The sequence below is a fragment of the Sturnus vulgaris genome, chromosome 6 (genome assembly GCF_052056855.1).
Source record: "Sturnus vulgaris isolate bStuVul1 chromosome 6, bStuVul1.hap1, whole genome shotgun sequence".
Taxonomy (NCBI): domain Eukaryota; kingdom Metazoa; phylum Chordata; class Aves; order Passeriformes; family Sturnidae; genus Sturnus; species Sturnus vulgaris.
Window position 1 is genome coordinate 12772765 of NC_142248.1, and position 16868 is coordinate 12789632.

The 16868-nt window shown below is 37.0% G+C and overlaps 1 protein-coding gene across 4 annotated transcripts in view; it reads right to left on the reverse strand.

Moving 5' to 3' along the window:
- Window positions 1–531: 531 nt before the first annotated feature.
- RBM25 (RNA binding motif protein 25) overlaps window positions 532–16868 on the reverse strand; it is a 32603-nt gene continuing 16266 nt past the window's right edge. For 2 of the 4 annotated variants that reach the window (XM_014869346.2, XM_088167044.1), the window contains exons 7-19: window positions 16655–16837; window positions 14396–14449; window positions 14063–14146; window positions 10223–10503; window positions 9200–9416; window positions 8811–8900; window positions 7206–7279; window positions 6349–6499; window positions 5670–5994; window positions 4393–4667; window positions 3870–3968; window positions 3113–3160; window positions 532–2084 (exon numbers count right to left, since the gene is read on the reverse strand). In XM_014869346.2, the coding sequence (XP_014724832.1) occupies window positions 1992–2084; window positions 3113–3160; window positions 3870–3968; window positions 4393–4667; window positions 5670–5994; window positions 6349–6499; window positions 7206–7279; window positions 8811–8900; window positions 9200–9416; window positions 10223–10503; window positions 14063–14146; window positions 14396–14449; window positions 16655–16837 (1974 nt within the window). In that variant the 3' untranslated portion in view covers window positions 532–1991. The remainder of the gene's footprint in view (window positions 2085–3112; window positions 3161–3869; window positions 3969–4392; window positions 4668–5669; window positions 5995–6348; window positions 6500–7205; window positions 7280–8810; window positions 8901–9199; window positions 9417–10222; window positions 10504–14062; window positions 14147–14395; window positions 14450–16654; window positions 16838–16868) is intronic. The other 2 variants (XM_014869347.2, XM_088167045.1) reach the window with 1 other exon arrangement.

Below are 16868 nucleotides of genomic sequence, written 5' to 3' on the forward strand. Positions count from 1 at the left end.
ACTACTACTAATGAGAGAAAATGCCATTTACCAGGTCAAAAGGCACTCGTCAAGTTCACTCTCCCTCTTCTCTGAATTTGCTACAAACAGAGCAAGCTTTGAATTTATTTACAATTTGAAAACTTTTTGGTAAATGGTGATGCAGAACTGTATAGGGAGAACTGTATAGGGAAGTAATTTCTTAGGGTTGCAACCATCAAGTTGCAGAAGAAACAGGAAGACTGCAACATGTAAGCATGCAAACCAAAACATTCTCAAATGAGGCAAAAATCAAGCACAACATGAAAGTAACATCTGAGCATTACACTTCAAGTTAAAAAAAGAACATTTGGTGGTGTGTAGTGTAGTATCACAGGGATGAGAAAACATACTGGGATCACATCTAAATTTGCAGGCTTCTAGTCACCCAATATAAGCAGGAAGTAGTCTTATAAAAAACCCCACCCCTAATTTGGGAACACTTGATTCAGTAAGCAGTGTTAAATACAATTGCATGCTGCATAAGACTCCAAAAGAATATCAACCCTTAAATCAAATATATACATTTTTAATATCTGAAATATTTACATGGTGGAACCTTTACACGATCCCATTTGTTAAGAACAGTGTTTTCAAGTGTCCTCTCCAGATACAAAGAACTAGTAACTCAAGGTCACAGTTATGTTTTCTGAACAGGTCAACCTGTATCCTTCAGTTAAATACAATATAGAGATACTGGAACACTTTTACTTAATTTGTTTGCTATTAAGAATTGTGTTTCAAAAATTAAAAATAATTTTGAGACCGTTTGCTCCCTGGAACACAGTCCTCCTGCAATCAAAACAGCTCACAGCACATTATAGATTTGACTTCTTACCCAGGTATGAGATAAAAAAAATGCAGTTTACAGTACATGTCATTATTTATACCATATCAGTCTATTTATAAAAAAAACATACAAACAAGGCAGGAAAATATTACCCTCTTTTTGTGGACAACCGACTGTGTACAGTAGAAAACAAAAGTCAGGGCTAGTTTAACAGTATGGATAAAAACAAGATTTCAGCTTTGATTGAAAATTTATGGTTTAGTTTTCATTTTTGTTTGGTTTTTTTAAAGAGACAGTTACATCCAAACAGGGCTTTTCGTTTTGTTTCTAAATACTTAAAAAAATAAAAAAATAATTTCTTTTTAAAAAAGCCATCTGATTATTTTGGAGACAGAAGGATAAATAGGTAAGGGCTAGAATGAAATTGAGCAGAAGAAAAAAACAAAAACCATTAGATAGCACTTACTGAATTTAGGTCCTGCTCTTGTTTTAATTGAGCAAATAAAAAACTTCCTGTGATTTGCACTTTCTGGGAAAGAAGCAGAGCATCTACAAGAGATTAGCTTCCCAGCTTCATTAGTAATTCTTACTGGGCAACAAAGTACCAAGATCACTACTGGTTCAGGTTAGAAAGAGAAGTCTGAAGGAACTCCTTTTCCAGTCAGATGAAGAGATCAAATGAACACACAAAGCTGTTCAGTGAAAACAGCTCAAGACACTTATTTTTAAATTGTATTTTGATCATTCTTTAAATAAAAAAGGGGAAGTATGCTCCCAAAAAAACACTGATAAACTTGCAGTAAAATCCTTTGTCTTCATCTGTAACTGATATAGTTCCACATTAAGTGCAAATGTTTTGCAAAACAGGGGATTTTTTTTCTTAATATTTACAAGAATCAGAGTAACATAACAAAATTACCAAAGAGCATGTACAGTAGCTGCAGCTTATAAAACATACCGGTAATTGTACCTCGTGTATTATAAAGAGAACCAATGCAGGATTCAATAACTAATTGAGAAGGGTAAAAGGGGCCTCAGAGCAGAGGACAAAAAAATTCACATTTTCTACATAAAAAAATACAGGTCTCAAGTCTCTGAGAACAGAGAGAATTCAAAGTCTCTGAACAATGGGGGAAAAAAAAGCCCAAAATTGAAATGGAACCCTAGAAGCAAGGAGAGCGCTTTATTTCACCAGGCCAATCTTCTTTGCTTCTGTCTCGTATATCAACAACCTCCACATTTTGACTATGAAAACTTCAGCTTCTTCATCTAGTACCTGTAGGAAATAAACATTTTATAGATTATTTTACATTCCAGTTATAAAGACAAATTGTAGCTATATCAGAACTACAAAACAGACATAGCCTTTGAGTCTTTGAGAGAGGGACTGAATCAAACCCTGGTGAGTTTGTCTGTCCAGCATCAGTGACCTGACCAGGCATTAACTACACGCTTGTGTAGTGCAGCTGTTGAGCACTTAAGAGGTAGAAGCATCAGTAATCCAAAAGTGATTTGGGAAGAGGCAGAGGAATGGCAAGCTTGGAAACAATGTATGAACAGGACATTCACATGTGGTATTTTCCCTTAAATGAACTCCTAATCTCTGCTCATTTTCATTTGGAACTTCATTGGATATTTGTCAAATAAACCCTCAACAGATTTCTCTTCCCTGAACTTATTATCTAGGCTTTTCTTAAATCTGTACAGACTTTCAGCGACCACAGTGTCTCTCCAAAGTTCCCCAAGTCACCTACTAGTCACACCAAAAATAATCTATTATCTTGCACTATGCATGTGGCTCCTACCAACTTTGCATCCAAGTTTCCTTACAGGAAGAGAGTGGACAATTAGTTTTTATTCACCTTTCAGTGTATGAAAACACGGTGGAACAGTAGCATTATTTCATAAACACCAGGCAATAAAGGGCTTTTTCTCTTCTACAGAAAATCATCTTTTGCTCATTCATTAGTAAAAGACCCACTCAACCACTAATAAAAATATATTCATAAAGAAGAGAAGGAATAAAAGTTTTTATTTCTGATACAGTTCTGTTATTGTTGATTTTGACATTTACTCTTAGGGACAAAAGTTTTTGTTCCACGTTTCTGAATATTGAGAAATTCTGAAGAAAGGTCAGTAATTTTTACCTAGGTGCTGTAACTGCAAAATAATGCCTGTGCTAGCATGATGTGCCTAATCTTATCTAACGCATGTTTTCTGTTATGGACTCTTGCTATTTTGCATAATTGACTTTTAGCTTCAGTAAAATGTAGAATGTGTATCAGTTACAGAATATCTGCTTACCATGGCAACATCATCCAGTATGCTCTGAGGTGAGCTGTGAGCCATAACCTGAAAGAAACAAATGTTTTTAGACTGAAAACTTAGAATAAACCCTATACACGTTTTTTTTAACAAAATCCAGCTATATCCAAGGAACTCTGAAAGCTTTGCACGTGCAAGAAGTATTTGCAGTTTATCAGGTTCCAGTAATAGCTGTGGCAAAAATTAGTATTAGACTGCATCAGAATCGATCATAGTGAGTATTAGTTCATGGCCAATTACGGAGGAACAACTTCCAGGAAGCTCCAGAGATTCACAGGTCCTGTATTTGATGGTTATTCTTACATCTCAATTATGTTTTCTTAATTTAAGGAAAAAGCTTCCCCTCCTTCAACAATAAGCTGCTAATGGAAAGACAAAGGCAAAATTCTCCCTGTGTCACTCCTCATAACTGGATTTCTCATCTACCTGCTAAGTATTTAATTTTTCTTTCCAGAACCAAGTACGTTGTCTTTCAATACCATAGAGTTCCATTTGTTTATATATATATATACACACACACCCATATATAAAGTAAGCATAGCAAATATTCAACTTCTGCTTTTGACTTTCTGCTAATCAACTGTGTCACAAAACTTTCAAGACTTGCTTTGCCTCTCATATGGTAGCCCCAAGATAAAACAAGACAAGCCACTATGAACATGAGTAGAGGAGTCATTGGTACAGTTTAAACAGGGAGCAAACGCCCAACTTCACAGAGAATGCAGAAGATACGAACCTTAGAGCAAACAAAGTCAACTAGTGTGGCTTCTTCTTCACCAATATATTCTATTATTTTCTTGTTGATCCATGGTCTAATTCGACGTTCCATTAGTGTCTGGAAAAAAACCACAAAACCAAAATGAGTAATTGTTGCTCTGTTGCAACAATTGCCCAATAGGTATCTAGAAGACTCAAACAGCTATTTAGCAGAGCATCCATTTTGCTATCAATGATATTACCCATAAAGATTTGGCATCTGCAAATATTTCTGAGAGCCACTCAGTCTTTTTCCCTCCTTCCATAAAATTGTTTGATAATTTGTAGTGGCAATTTGAGACAGACAAAAAAAGAAAACCAAGCAAGCATACTTCAGAAGAAGGATTATGTCTGAACAATAAATAGAGGACTCAAGTTTGACTCCACTTGATGAAGATGCTCCAACCCACTGGGGGTCCCAGTAACCTTGTTTTTCTATTCAATTATAATGTTTACTTGGAAAAATCCAGCCTTTTTAAAAATGGTTAAATGAATCAACTTACTGAATCCACAATTGACCAGTCGAGAGGATAAGCAAAGAGCTCTGGTTTTGCTGTGGGAATCTTCTCAATGAGACTCTTAATGTGTTTGCGCTTTTCTTCTGTATTGACGCTGCCCTTGATATTGCTTTTATCTTCTTCTCCATAATCCAGGGGAACGAGTTTCCTTTTCCGGGGCACATCGTCGCTGTCTTCATCATCAAATTTATTGAAAACACTATCCACAGCAAGTTTCTTCCTTTTTACAGCATTGGGCTGATTAGGACTGTTGCAGGCACCTACAACCCAAAAGGCAGAGTAACATTCATCAACTGCACGTGAAACTAGTCTGCTCTTCCCCCATTACTTGAGGAATATTGGTTTGTATGCTACAGAAACATCTCTGAATGCCTGGCATTGGCTTTTTAATCTCTCCAACTCTGTTACAAAAGTGGCAAATGAGGTAAAGATCTTTAATAGAGTTTGTTCAAGACTCTGATCCTTTTGAAAAATAGGGTCTTCTTCTCTGCCATGAAACCAATTAGCACTCTGAGGCAAGACTATAGCTGAGCCCTAACCTTAGCAAAGGCAGAGCACAGAAGTGAAAGGGTGCAACTCATAAGAAAAGCATTCATCAGCCTAATACCATACAGTCTCTCATTTTTTAAGATATAAGACAGTGTGAGCTCAAAGTGCAGCCTGATATAACTTAACCAAAATAGTAAATAATAAATACACAAACCTTCTGGAATACAAATGTTCTTAGTTCTGCTGCTCAGAACTAATTTTTTTAAAACGGCAGGAAATTGCTAAAATACTAAAGAACTCTAGGCTCAAATTTCACTCACAACTGTCATCAGTTCATTGTGATATTCTAAAAGGAAAAAAAAAATCTAATTTTCTTTTTTTCTTTAAAAGGGTCTTAAGTGAACATAAGAACTGCCTAGGTCTTAAATTTAACGTATACTTACACCAATGAAAAGTAGCAATGAGTCTTGAAAGAGATATTTACATATATAGTAAGGTGAAAATAACCAATCCCAGCTCAGAACATTAATACAAAAATTAGCCCTTGAACATGCCTAAAATTCCCTCCTTTTTTGCCCTCAAGATCTTGGATGAATAGAACTCTATAAAAATCTATCTTCTGGATAGGTCAGCTCAAGCACAGCATCTGGACAACAACTACTTGATCAAATTACATCAAACCATACACCGCATTTGGAAAACCATGTGGCTACTCAGATGGACAATTTTTATTTTGATCCCATATGGAAGACTGAAATAAAACGTAAACTTGCCCAATTTGAGGCTGAGTCCTATTTTGGGCCGATGCTCCTCCAGTTGCTGTTGTTCAGGTGAATTTTCATGAGGGATAATAATGCCACAGGGAGATTCATCACCAGGTGTGTTAGGAGTTGCATTTCCACTAGCAGAAGAAACGGAGGGAGCAGAACTGATGGGTCGTAAAGTTGGTTTAAGGCAGGGCTTTTGTTCAGGCTCCTCCTCTTCTTCCTCTGGCTCTTCTCTTTTTTCTTCTTTTTCTGCCTTGTCTTCCTCTTCCTCCTCAGATTCTGGCTCTTGTTTTATTTGTGGCTGCCTACGCCGCTCAGCCTCTTGCTCCATCTACAATGAGACAGACAATAAGCAAAAACAGAAGCTCTCTCAAAAGCAGTACTGTTTGAAAAAAATCTAAAGATCTTCCTGTATAGATGACTGTTAGTCAAGAAAAATAACGTGTAACTACTGGCATTCTTGTAAGGAATACTGATTAATTCAAATTTGTTTTCAAACTGGATCAAATCTGGATGTTAATCTGGAAAGTTTCTTTTGCTTCCATTTTTCTTACTGCCTGTCTGGACTTCTTTTTAAGAAAAAGTTAATAGAGAAAATAGTAAATATCAGACCTCTTACACAATTTTGCTCATTACAACCAGAATAGAAAGGACTTGTTTTCCTGTCAGACCAACAGCAACTCACCCTCTGGAGTTCTGCATCTGGATCTGGATGTCCTTCAGCCAGAAGACGCTGTCTAATTTCTTCTAATTCTTCCTTTTCCCTTTTCCTGTCTCGTTCATCTGCTTCCATCTCTTTCTCCCTGTCTCGTAGCCTCTTCTGAAGAGCACTACCCCTACAAAAGATACATATTTTTCATTGAGAGAACATTTCAATGAGGGGCTTGTACCACAATACAAGAAAAACTTAATACAGATCTATCTCCCACTAAATGAAAATAAGATTCATAAGAGCATTTGGCAAACTGTTTTTGTAACAGAAGAATCTTAAGATACCAGTTCTCAACCTTACTGTCCAGAATCTACCCCACCACATTAAACAGAAGTAGAATATGTGGTTGCTGATCTCTTTAGAGAAAGAATCAAGTTTTATAGGCTTTTGGCAAGAACCATTTCTGCTAAATTAATTTTATGCAAATGTTAGTTAGTGCCATGCTGAAGGATGTTCCAGTCGTTTACATTAATATGAAGAACAAGCTTGTTATTTACAGCTTCTTTACAGTGAATTATTTAGAGGCATGCTTGTTCCCTTCTCCCAGCACCTTATTTTGACAATACACTGACCTCTGCTCTTCCTCACAAAAGTAAAGTGATAGGAATGAGCAGCTACTCCCAAGCATTAACCAGTAGAAGTAAGGAGCTTCCCTTTTCCCGCTGTCACTTATTAAGTGACACTAAAAGAAATTAGGTAATTATAACCCTTATATTGTCACATTACCAATCAAACATAAACTCCAAAAGCCTCTGCCAAAAAAAAAAATCACACAATTGTGTTAAAATAAACAATGGACTTTTTTTTTTGTTAGGAATACAAAGACATACCTGTAGTATTTTGGATCATCTCTGTCATCATCATAATCTTCTAAGAATTCTTTCAACCGTTTGGCTTCTTTTGCCTGAAAGGAATTGAAACTTAGATAATGATTTCTGGTTTCCTTTCCAAGAGTCTTAAAATTTATTGATGTTAATAGCAAATTAATTGTAGATCTACTCTGCTTTAAACTAAAAATACAGTTTTCAAACAGAAAATGGAAAAGTTTTGGTATTGCATCCAGAGGGTCCACTGGTATTCTGTCACTGATTTGCATATATATACACATACACCCCCACCCACATATATATATATTCATTTGAGGTTTTTCGTTTTACATGACAGATGATGAGGATCATAAGTTCTTTTTCTCTGAAGCCTTTAAATCTGCTATTGAGTATTTTAACATGGTAGCCTAAGTGTATTTTATCAGTACTGCTTTGTTTCAAGAGCTTCTTTAAGACAGTCATGCATGGAAACAAATCTGATGGCTACTGCTAGGATAAGCACTCTCCTGTTGTGGTAGTGATACAAACCATGTGGCACTAATGTACAGGCCTATGTGGTATTAATGTGCAGGCCTAACACTGTAGGGGGCGAGGGAGAAAGAAGGGAGACATTTTCTCCCCATCTGATAAAATGAAGAGGCAAAATCCCCAGTTATTTAAGGAAAATTAGGACCTTCTAACCTGTATTTAAGCAATATCCTTAAATCAACAGTAATGTATTTCTGTGCAAATTACTTTGAGAAATAAATTATGATTATGGTTGTAATTTCAGCACAAAATGAAACACAGCTTTCTACAACTGCCATCCATAGTCAGCATGCAGGACAATTTGGAATGGAAATACTATTGAGTCAATTTCAAACATTTTTTCCCCTTCATGCATTTAGAAGGAAAACCTGGATTCCCCATGAAAGTATATATTTTATAATCCTCTTGCTCCCTCTTTGCATATACAGCTTTGAAGCAATTCCTAACCCATAGACTACTCTCTCAACATCTTCTCTCCTCTGGGAAACTATGAAGTGAAATAACACCCCTAAAACTTCTTTATGCTTTAACACAAAACTATGAGATTATAGAATTATCTTCCAAAGGTGTCTTTTCCAACAAAACTTCCAAGTGTTACATTAGTAACTGATAATTTCACAACTAATGAACTAAGGACAGATATTTATAAAGTGCTTAGATATATTAAAGAATATTGTATCATATCTCATAGAAGGTTTGGGCACATGAACAGGCTGGAAGTTAAAAAAACAGATCTAGTTCCACCTGCATGACACAAAACACACAGTAGGTTTTGTCACAAATGTAATAGTGTGAGATGATCAGACCACACTATTTTGCAGCTGCCTACTTCTCACTCTTCTGCCTTCACAAGACAAAACCACTAGGCTTTGTTTTTCAAAACTAAACAGTACTCCCACTTACTAGCAATCTGTTTCAAGTCTATTAACTAGGGATTTTTTTGATATAAAAACACACATGGCCTTTATACAAAATGAGAGCTTCATTACTATCCATAAACATAACAGTTAGAATATTCCATTCTCAATGGGACCAAGAGAACAAGGCAGGGAAAATTACTTGTCAAACTATAAGCCTTACCATTTCTCGTCTTCTTTCTTCTTCCCTCTCAGCCTCTTTTTCATATTCTCGACTTTTTTTTCGTTCTCTGATTTCCCAGTTTTTAAGACGCTGCAACGGAAGAAAATACACTTTAATCCTCAAAAGCATTACAAACAGCAGTACAACTCAAAGTTAGTTTGAGATAATACAGTTATTTAAAATAACTTGCATAACTTTAATTTAAAACATCAGAATAAAGTCTTTTTTGACAGTGACTTACATATTCTTCCCCAGCTCATATACTGATACACTCAAAGGATTAAAAATGTATTTAGGCAAAGGAGAATGATGTATTTTATACTAGAGGACTTGTTATCAACTCTCAGAAATACTTTCTTACTTAAAGAACCTTAAAAATTCCAACCTACCTCTTGATATGCAGCTTCCTTTTCACGCAGTTTCCTCTCCAGTTTTCGTCGTTCATAGGCGTCTTCTTCATCTTCTTCTCGGTCTCTCTTCTTATCCTTTTCCCTCTCTCTCTCCCGTTCTCTCTCCCGTTCCCGCTCTCTTTCCCGTTCCCTCTCGCGTTCTCGTTCTCGCTCCCTCTCGCGTTCTCGTTCTCTTTCCCTGTCTCTGCTTTTTTCTCTGAAGGAAGAAAAAACTCCAATTTTCAGTATAGAGCTTTCCTCTCCATTCAATCAAATGATTAATAGTATCTTAAAGGTTATTTTTCTTCTGCAGTTGTACAAGATGATTAGCTGGTATAGAAATGGGCGTAAAATCAATACTTACTGATGAGTATTCAAAAACCCACTAAAAGTAGTTGTTTGAACACTAACCATGAAATAGCAATACCTACAGAAACTAAGCATGAGCATATGGCAATTTCTTATCAGACTGTGTCAGCAGTTCTCCACAGCCAAAACCACCAGAAATAATGGGTATCCTTAACAAATCTTTCGTTTATGTGACTTATAGACAATTCCAACACTTCTCACCGGATGAGCTCATGTGAAAGCAGCACTTGAAATATGATATGATTAATTACAGCTTGAAGGAGTAATCTTGGTTTTACTAAAAAAACCTCACAAGCCAAACAAGAAGCCCACCACGTAACAAAGGAAATGATAAAATCTGCTTAAGCTAAAAAATACCACAAACATAAGATAATCTTAAGCAGGAATAAAGCTAATAGTGAAAAGTAGGAGACGTCTGAGATAAAAAGAGTATGCTTAAATGATGATTGGAGAGCTGCTTACTGCATATTGCAGTTTTTATACTCTTGTGCTGTGGGGGAAATCAAGTATTCTCCCAATTTGGATTTCCTGCTGTTTCTCTGATCTTCCACAAGGATCATTCTATTTTGAATGGCAGCTGACCTACTGAACTATATGCATTTAGTAAACAGCACTAAGAAAAAGTGAAATGAATAGCAACTGAAGTACATTCACCTTGATCTGCTCCGATCCTTGTTGCGATCTGAACTCCTTTCACGATCTCTGTCACGGTCTCGGTCTCGTTCGCGGTCTCTGTCTCGGTCCTTAGTCCGGTCACGATCCCTATCTCGCTCCCGTTCACGCTCCCGTTCCTTCTCCTTCTCTCGTTCACGTTCCCTCTCTCTTTCACGCTCCCTCCTTTCTCGTTCACGCTCCCGTTCCCTTTCTCTTTCTCTGCGTTCTTTTTCAATTTCCTGTCTTTCCTTCTCCTTTTTGCCTTTTTCCTCCTCCAGTTTCTAAAAACCAACAAGAGAACTTTCATAGTTAATTCTGTATTTACACAAACTGGATATTCCCGACGCAACACACAAGGCTGGTAATGGAAATACCAAAACCGCCACTAATTTTAAAATATTAAATAGGGTTTGATGGGTATTTTTTTGGAACTCGTAAGTATGGAATCAAAATGCAGCAATCACAAGACCAAGTGCAAAAGCACAGATCTACACAGACCAGCAATCTCCAACCTTAGCAGAGCAGGGCTGGCCTGGTATTATGAGCTGACTAAACTGCACATTCAGAGTGCACTACCAGTCATTACTCAGGTGGGTCTCAAATTCCACTGGCCCTATAAGCCAGTTGGGTACAAGTAAAGTGAACTTCCAGCTGATAAAATTAACTCTGTTCAATTAGTAAAATATATTTCAGTGGAATGCTTACTGGGACAGTGAGTTGTTTCCCAAAAAGTCTTGGCACACCAAAATCATCCTAGATGAAAACTTGGGTGAAGAAATATATCCACTTACACATGGTGCATGTGGTTAAACAGTGAAGAGAACTGTCACTTTTCCCCTTTTCCCTCCCTAAAAAAGTTCTAAGTGTTCATTGGTAAGAAGTGGACTCTGCAGAATGGAATCTTAACTTCCACCACTGCAAGATGGAGACAGTTAAAAAAAGGTTGGAAATAGCTCTTTTGAAACACAGAAACTAAAGGTTACCTGCTACAGTTTTACTAAAAATTGTACAAAATTGCCACTTTTTTCATATAGAAACAGTTCTTATGACCAGAATTCCTATAAGACAATAGAAAATACATCAACAGAATGATAGATAAATCCATCCTTGGAAGCAATTGTTGTGTTAACTTACAGATGCTGTGCTAGGACATGGACCGCCAACACTGGATTAACCTTGCCTATTAGCTATGCTTCTGGGAGGAAGAGCAAGTACACGGTTCACAAATATACCAAATAACAACCAAATATACCAAATTTCAACCTGACGGATGCAATAATACCACTTTTTGAACAAATATTGAGCAGAATAAACAGGTTATCCCCTTTGGCTCCACGTTTACCATCACTGAAATGAAATTAAAAACTGGAACAATGAAACAGCATTTTCTCTGGTTTGTGTTTTTTTTTTTGTTCTTTTCTTTTAAACAAAGCATTTAAGACAACTTTAAAAAGCAATCTTACCTGATTAGTGTTCTTCTGCCATAGGCACAGGGACCAGAGAACCGACAAAGGATTACAGAAATAAAGCTAATTCACTAGTGATTAATGTATCCAGTGAAACTATGCTGCATTGATAACACAATACAGGCAAACCCATGTTGGATACATTGAAATCACAAAAGGAAAAAGGGACTAAAAATGGTAGGAATTGGTAGAAAATTGATGTGAAAAAAATAAAACTTAGATCCTATAATATACACTGGGCTAAAAACCTAATTTTTAAGGACTGTATTATCCAGAAGCTTTACAGCATTAAACCTCAGTACGGTCAAATGGTAAACTAGTTTGTCAACTTTTAAAAACAACTTACCTCAAATTTCATATACTTTTAAAGAAAGTTTACATACTGAAGTGGTTGATACTTACAGGTTATCTTAGATGTTCCAATAGAAATTGATTAGTAGCTGAACTCCTACTTTTTCACCACTCTCAAAAACTTTGTTTATGGTGAGATTTCTCAAGAGAGTGGGTTTCTTTCTTTTATTAAAAATATATTCACAGAAGTGCAAATACACACAAGTTTTGGTATATTAAAATCCTTTTCCTAAGTTCACTTTCTCAAAATCCAATTGAAAAAATAAACTGGTGTATTTTGTAATCAAAATCTGCCTCAGTCAACTTCTGAAAACCTAAATAAAAGGATCTGACAGGGTAATGGGATGGGAACAGTATCAGATAAACTGAAGTAATGAACAGAAATGAACAGGTAGAAGAATTATAAATCTTACCTTAAGCTCTCTTCAGACTCGTCCGTGCTGTAAATGGACGCCCCCTGCAATGCTGACACCCTGACAGTCTGTCGTTATTGTTTATAAACTCATACCAAAAACATGCAAAGGTTCACTGTGCTCACTAGCCCGCTGTTAAGGATTCAACAGCCCCTTTTAAACATATCCAATATATACAATGACTACTTCCAGTTGATTTTTAATGTTAATAAACCCAAAGCAGCCCCCCCAAAATACAAATCAAGGGCAGTGAAATGCCCAACAGCTTCTGAAACACTGAAGCTTGTTTTTTGTTTCTTTTGTTTACAATTTAAAAAAAATAATACTAGTTTGGATTTTAGTATCAGTGACGACTCGGGGCTTGGAATTGAACGTAATTCTATTGAAGTTTCACCACTAACCAGTTTCACACTCAATTGCTGAGCTTCTCCAGATGACTTTTTCTAGATTTTTTCCCCCAGGTTTCTATCTTGAACAACTTTAGTCAAGAGAAAAACTGAAAACATGTACATACAATAACATGTAGTCACCTGTGTTCATACTGATACGGTTGCATGAAAATCTGGTACCATCCCCAGTGACTGCATGTGGTAAAGCTGAACAACACGGGCACATTCACCTTGCTGTATCTTCAACATTTTCTTTAATGTTGATTTGGGGGTATTTTGAAAGAAAAGTGTGTGCTCAAAAGAGCAGCTTATTGATACTTCCCTAGGCCAAGGACCACTCCAATCTCGTTGGGGAAAAATTAACACCAACTTTAATCTAAACATTAAAATAAGAACATCACATGCATAGCTGTGCTCTCCGATCCGCAAGTATCCCTTTCCAAAGCAGAAACATTCACGTATGCACTAGCATTAGTGGAAACTTCTGTAAGTGGGGACCCTGGGGTGGGACTTGATGTGCACAAACATTTCCAAGCCAGTTACCCCTTTGCATATTTTTCTGAGGGGGCATCCATAAGTATAATAAAAAACAGAAACTCATACTTACATCCTATTCCATGTTACTTTCCAAGCTGTGAGTTTCATCTTGCATTAGTCACCATATGATCTCTATCATAATGGTGGGGGTCAATGAATAGATTAGCTTTATGGGAATTTACAGTTCTTCCATGCATCTAAAGTTTGGTAAGTCTGGTAACCACTGACCTAGTTTTAATCTTCCCCCACTCTTAACTTAGAACTACTAAAATAAAAGACTTTAATTTAATTCACGTTTTATCTCTTCAAAAATCTCGGATAATGTTACAAATCTACCTAGAGAAACACACTCAAGTGTATGTCTTATACTGCAGCCCCGTTTAGCCTTCACTTATAAATATCTTGACTTAATGTATGTGTAGCAACTTAAACTGCCTTTATTCATGCTGAAGTGAGAAGACTGAAAAATACTCAGCAGCAATCAAAGTCTTAGCATAAAGATGTCACGGGCCACTTTAACGTGGCAACTGTCTTTTTCTGACTTGTAAAGAACTACATGTATATTAAACCTAATATAAACATAATTTTAAGTGATATTGCAATGTACTGCTAAATTTTATAATAGTGTTTTTTTGGATTTTGAAAAAGCCTAATTTGTATCAAGCGCAAAAACAAGAATACTACCTTGTGTGTGTCTCTGAATTTACTGATCTCTCTTGATATCAGGTCTCTTTTGTCTTCCTCCATTTCTATAGCATTTATATCCTCCTAAAAAACAAGGGGGACAGGAGTAAAAGCATTAACAGCCATCTGTACAACACAGGAGAACAAGAGAAAAGCTGAAGGTTAGAAGTTTTCAACCAGTCTTGCAAGAGATAAATAAAGTCCTTCTGCAATACCAAACCTGACAGTCTGATGTTAATGAGTGGAAAAAAAAAAAATCAGATGGACAAGAGTCACAAATCTGGCAACTAGCAGTAAACATAGTCATTGTCAAAGCCTACAATGTAAACGAACCTTGGTGATGAGTGGATAAGGTATCAGTGGGGCCACTGGAAATCTGCGGAAAATCTGCGGAAAAATCCACGGAGATTTTTTTTTTTAAAAATAGATTGCACACTACTCTGGAAAACAATGTTTTGTATGTTTGTACTACAAAGCAATATTGTATTGCTGTGATCTCATTTCTTTGATTCAACAAAGTTACAGAAGAACCTCGCTAATTCTCCCTTTGCTGAACTACTTAAAAATACATAGTGACGTCTCATGTTAGTAAGACTTCACTGAATTACAAGTGTACTACAGGATATTAGTACGCTATGGTAGCATCAGAAACAAGGCTAAGCTACACTTGCCAAAATAAATAAGTATATTTGAAGTGGGTATGTCTTGATTTTATTTACTCGCTAATTCGCAGAATTTGGTAGATTGCACCTGCTCCTATAGTTAGTGCGAATTAGCGAGGTTCCCCCGTGCGTGAAATTGAAAACCAGATTCCACTCACTCTCAGCTCCCCGCACACATTTTCAACTCCCCCACAGCAGTCATGCCTTCATCCAGAAGAACTAACAGCCTCTGCTGCTAACACCAGCGAAAGTCACCTCCACACCAAGCTCTTTGGGGGACAGCAGCCCCAAAGCTGGTGAATTTCCACACCCCCCTCACCGCCCCCACAACATATCTGCATCCACCTTCCCTTTCCCGCCCCACCCTCAACAGTCTCTTTCCTTTCTCCTTTATAGACAAGAGAACAACAAGCTAGTAACCATCTCTTCACTCCCACTTCTATCCACACAGCCCAAAGTTGACAACTTCCAAGTTTCTTGTCTTCCTTCCCAGTATGGGAAGGATGATGGGGAGCAATTTCAACCCACAAGTGCTGCATATTTTAAAAGAGCTGATTTGGCTACTTGACTAGCTCAGATTAATAAAGTTCTACACAACACAGAGCTAAGAGAACATCACTCTGTCACAGGGACATACTCAGCAAACAGCTCTTCATGTCTGCAAAGGTCTCTTACAATGTTTAACTACCTGGCATTATTCATGGCCATATATATGTATATTTACCCGCAGGACAATACACATTGTAACAGTGTTTGTAACAAAAAAAATACAGCTGATAGCATTAGACAGTGACTCATTTGCAAATTGTCATCAAAGAAAACATCTTCTCCCAAAGAGAGGGAGAGGAAAGAAAAACAAATTCTCAGCTCAGCACTTTTATACCTCAGGTTGGCCATGACTAACAATGTTGTGGGAAGATAGACTTGCTCCCTGAGGGAGATATTTCTTGCACCACATTTAAACTCCATAAGCTTTTGAAACTGCATCATTTCCGTGAAATAGGTACTTTGCAGAGGACATATGTGGGTAAAAATCTCAGTCAAACAATTTTCCAATCTCTTTCATATAAGGTGCAGAATGGTAGGCAGGAAAGCCCATTTTCCCATGGTAGAAACTTTGCTGGAAAAGCTAAGTCTGAGTTTGCTTATCCTTGTTCCCCCTTCTCCATTTTGTTTTAATCCATAATAAGGTCATTCACAGAAGCAGGTCTAAACCAGAACATTTCATTCCTGCTTAACATGTTTTTTTTTGCATTGCACAAGATAGGAAAGCCAGCTGACCAAATCCAGCCAAATTGACATATTTAAAAGTGATTTTGTAAGGCAGGAAGATTACAATATGCCTTTCATCCCTGAAGGATACGTCCAAGGACATACCCAACTAACAAAGTGCTTCCACATATGGGTAAACAGCTGCAACCAGTTGGATCAAAGCACACTACAAGAATGCACACCATACGTAGAGAGAAGAATTTTGTTAAAAACTACCAAATTCGTGGCATTACAATAACACCCTGGCATCCTTCACTGGAAGTGGATGGTATGCAGGAACTCTTTACAGTTGTTTTTTAAGTTATCTCAAAAACCCTACGTGCACATACAGATTAAACTGCATTAAATTCACTATTTCCACCTTCAGAGGGATGAAAGGTTGGTTCAGTCCTGCCCAGATTCAAACCTGATGTTCCAAGAAGTTTACATGCTTAAGTGCCTAAACCATCCTGAAGGGAAGGTGTTTCTAACTGACTAGCTTTCAGCTCAAAAAAAGTTAAAAAAAAAAAAAAAAAAGAAACTGCTGCTGACATCAATGCTTGTTGATTTGTTTTCTCATCAGAAGTTTAGGTTTAAAGTATTTGCAAGGTTTGGCCATTATATAAAGGTGAGTTGAAGAAAAAAAAAAATCTGTTTTGTCCAAAATCAAAACACATACGTCCTCCTTCTTTTCCTTTTTCTTCTTCCTGGGGTGAGAGTCAGATTCCTGGGAGGGGGCATTGAGCTCGCTGGAATATTCTCGTATTAAGACTTCAATGGCCCCTTTAATTATCTGATCTCTTCTCTTCGTTTCCTCATCCAGTGCTTCATCATCATCATTTGTTGTCTCCGGTCTGGAGTTCTAAGGAAAAATGGCAAAGTAACAGAACTTG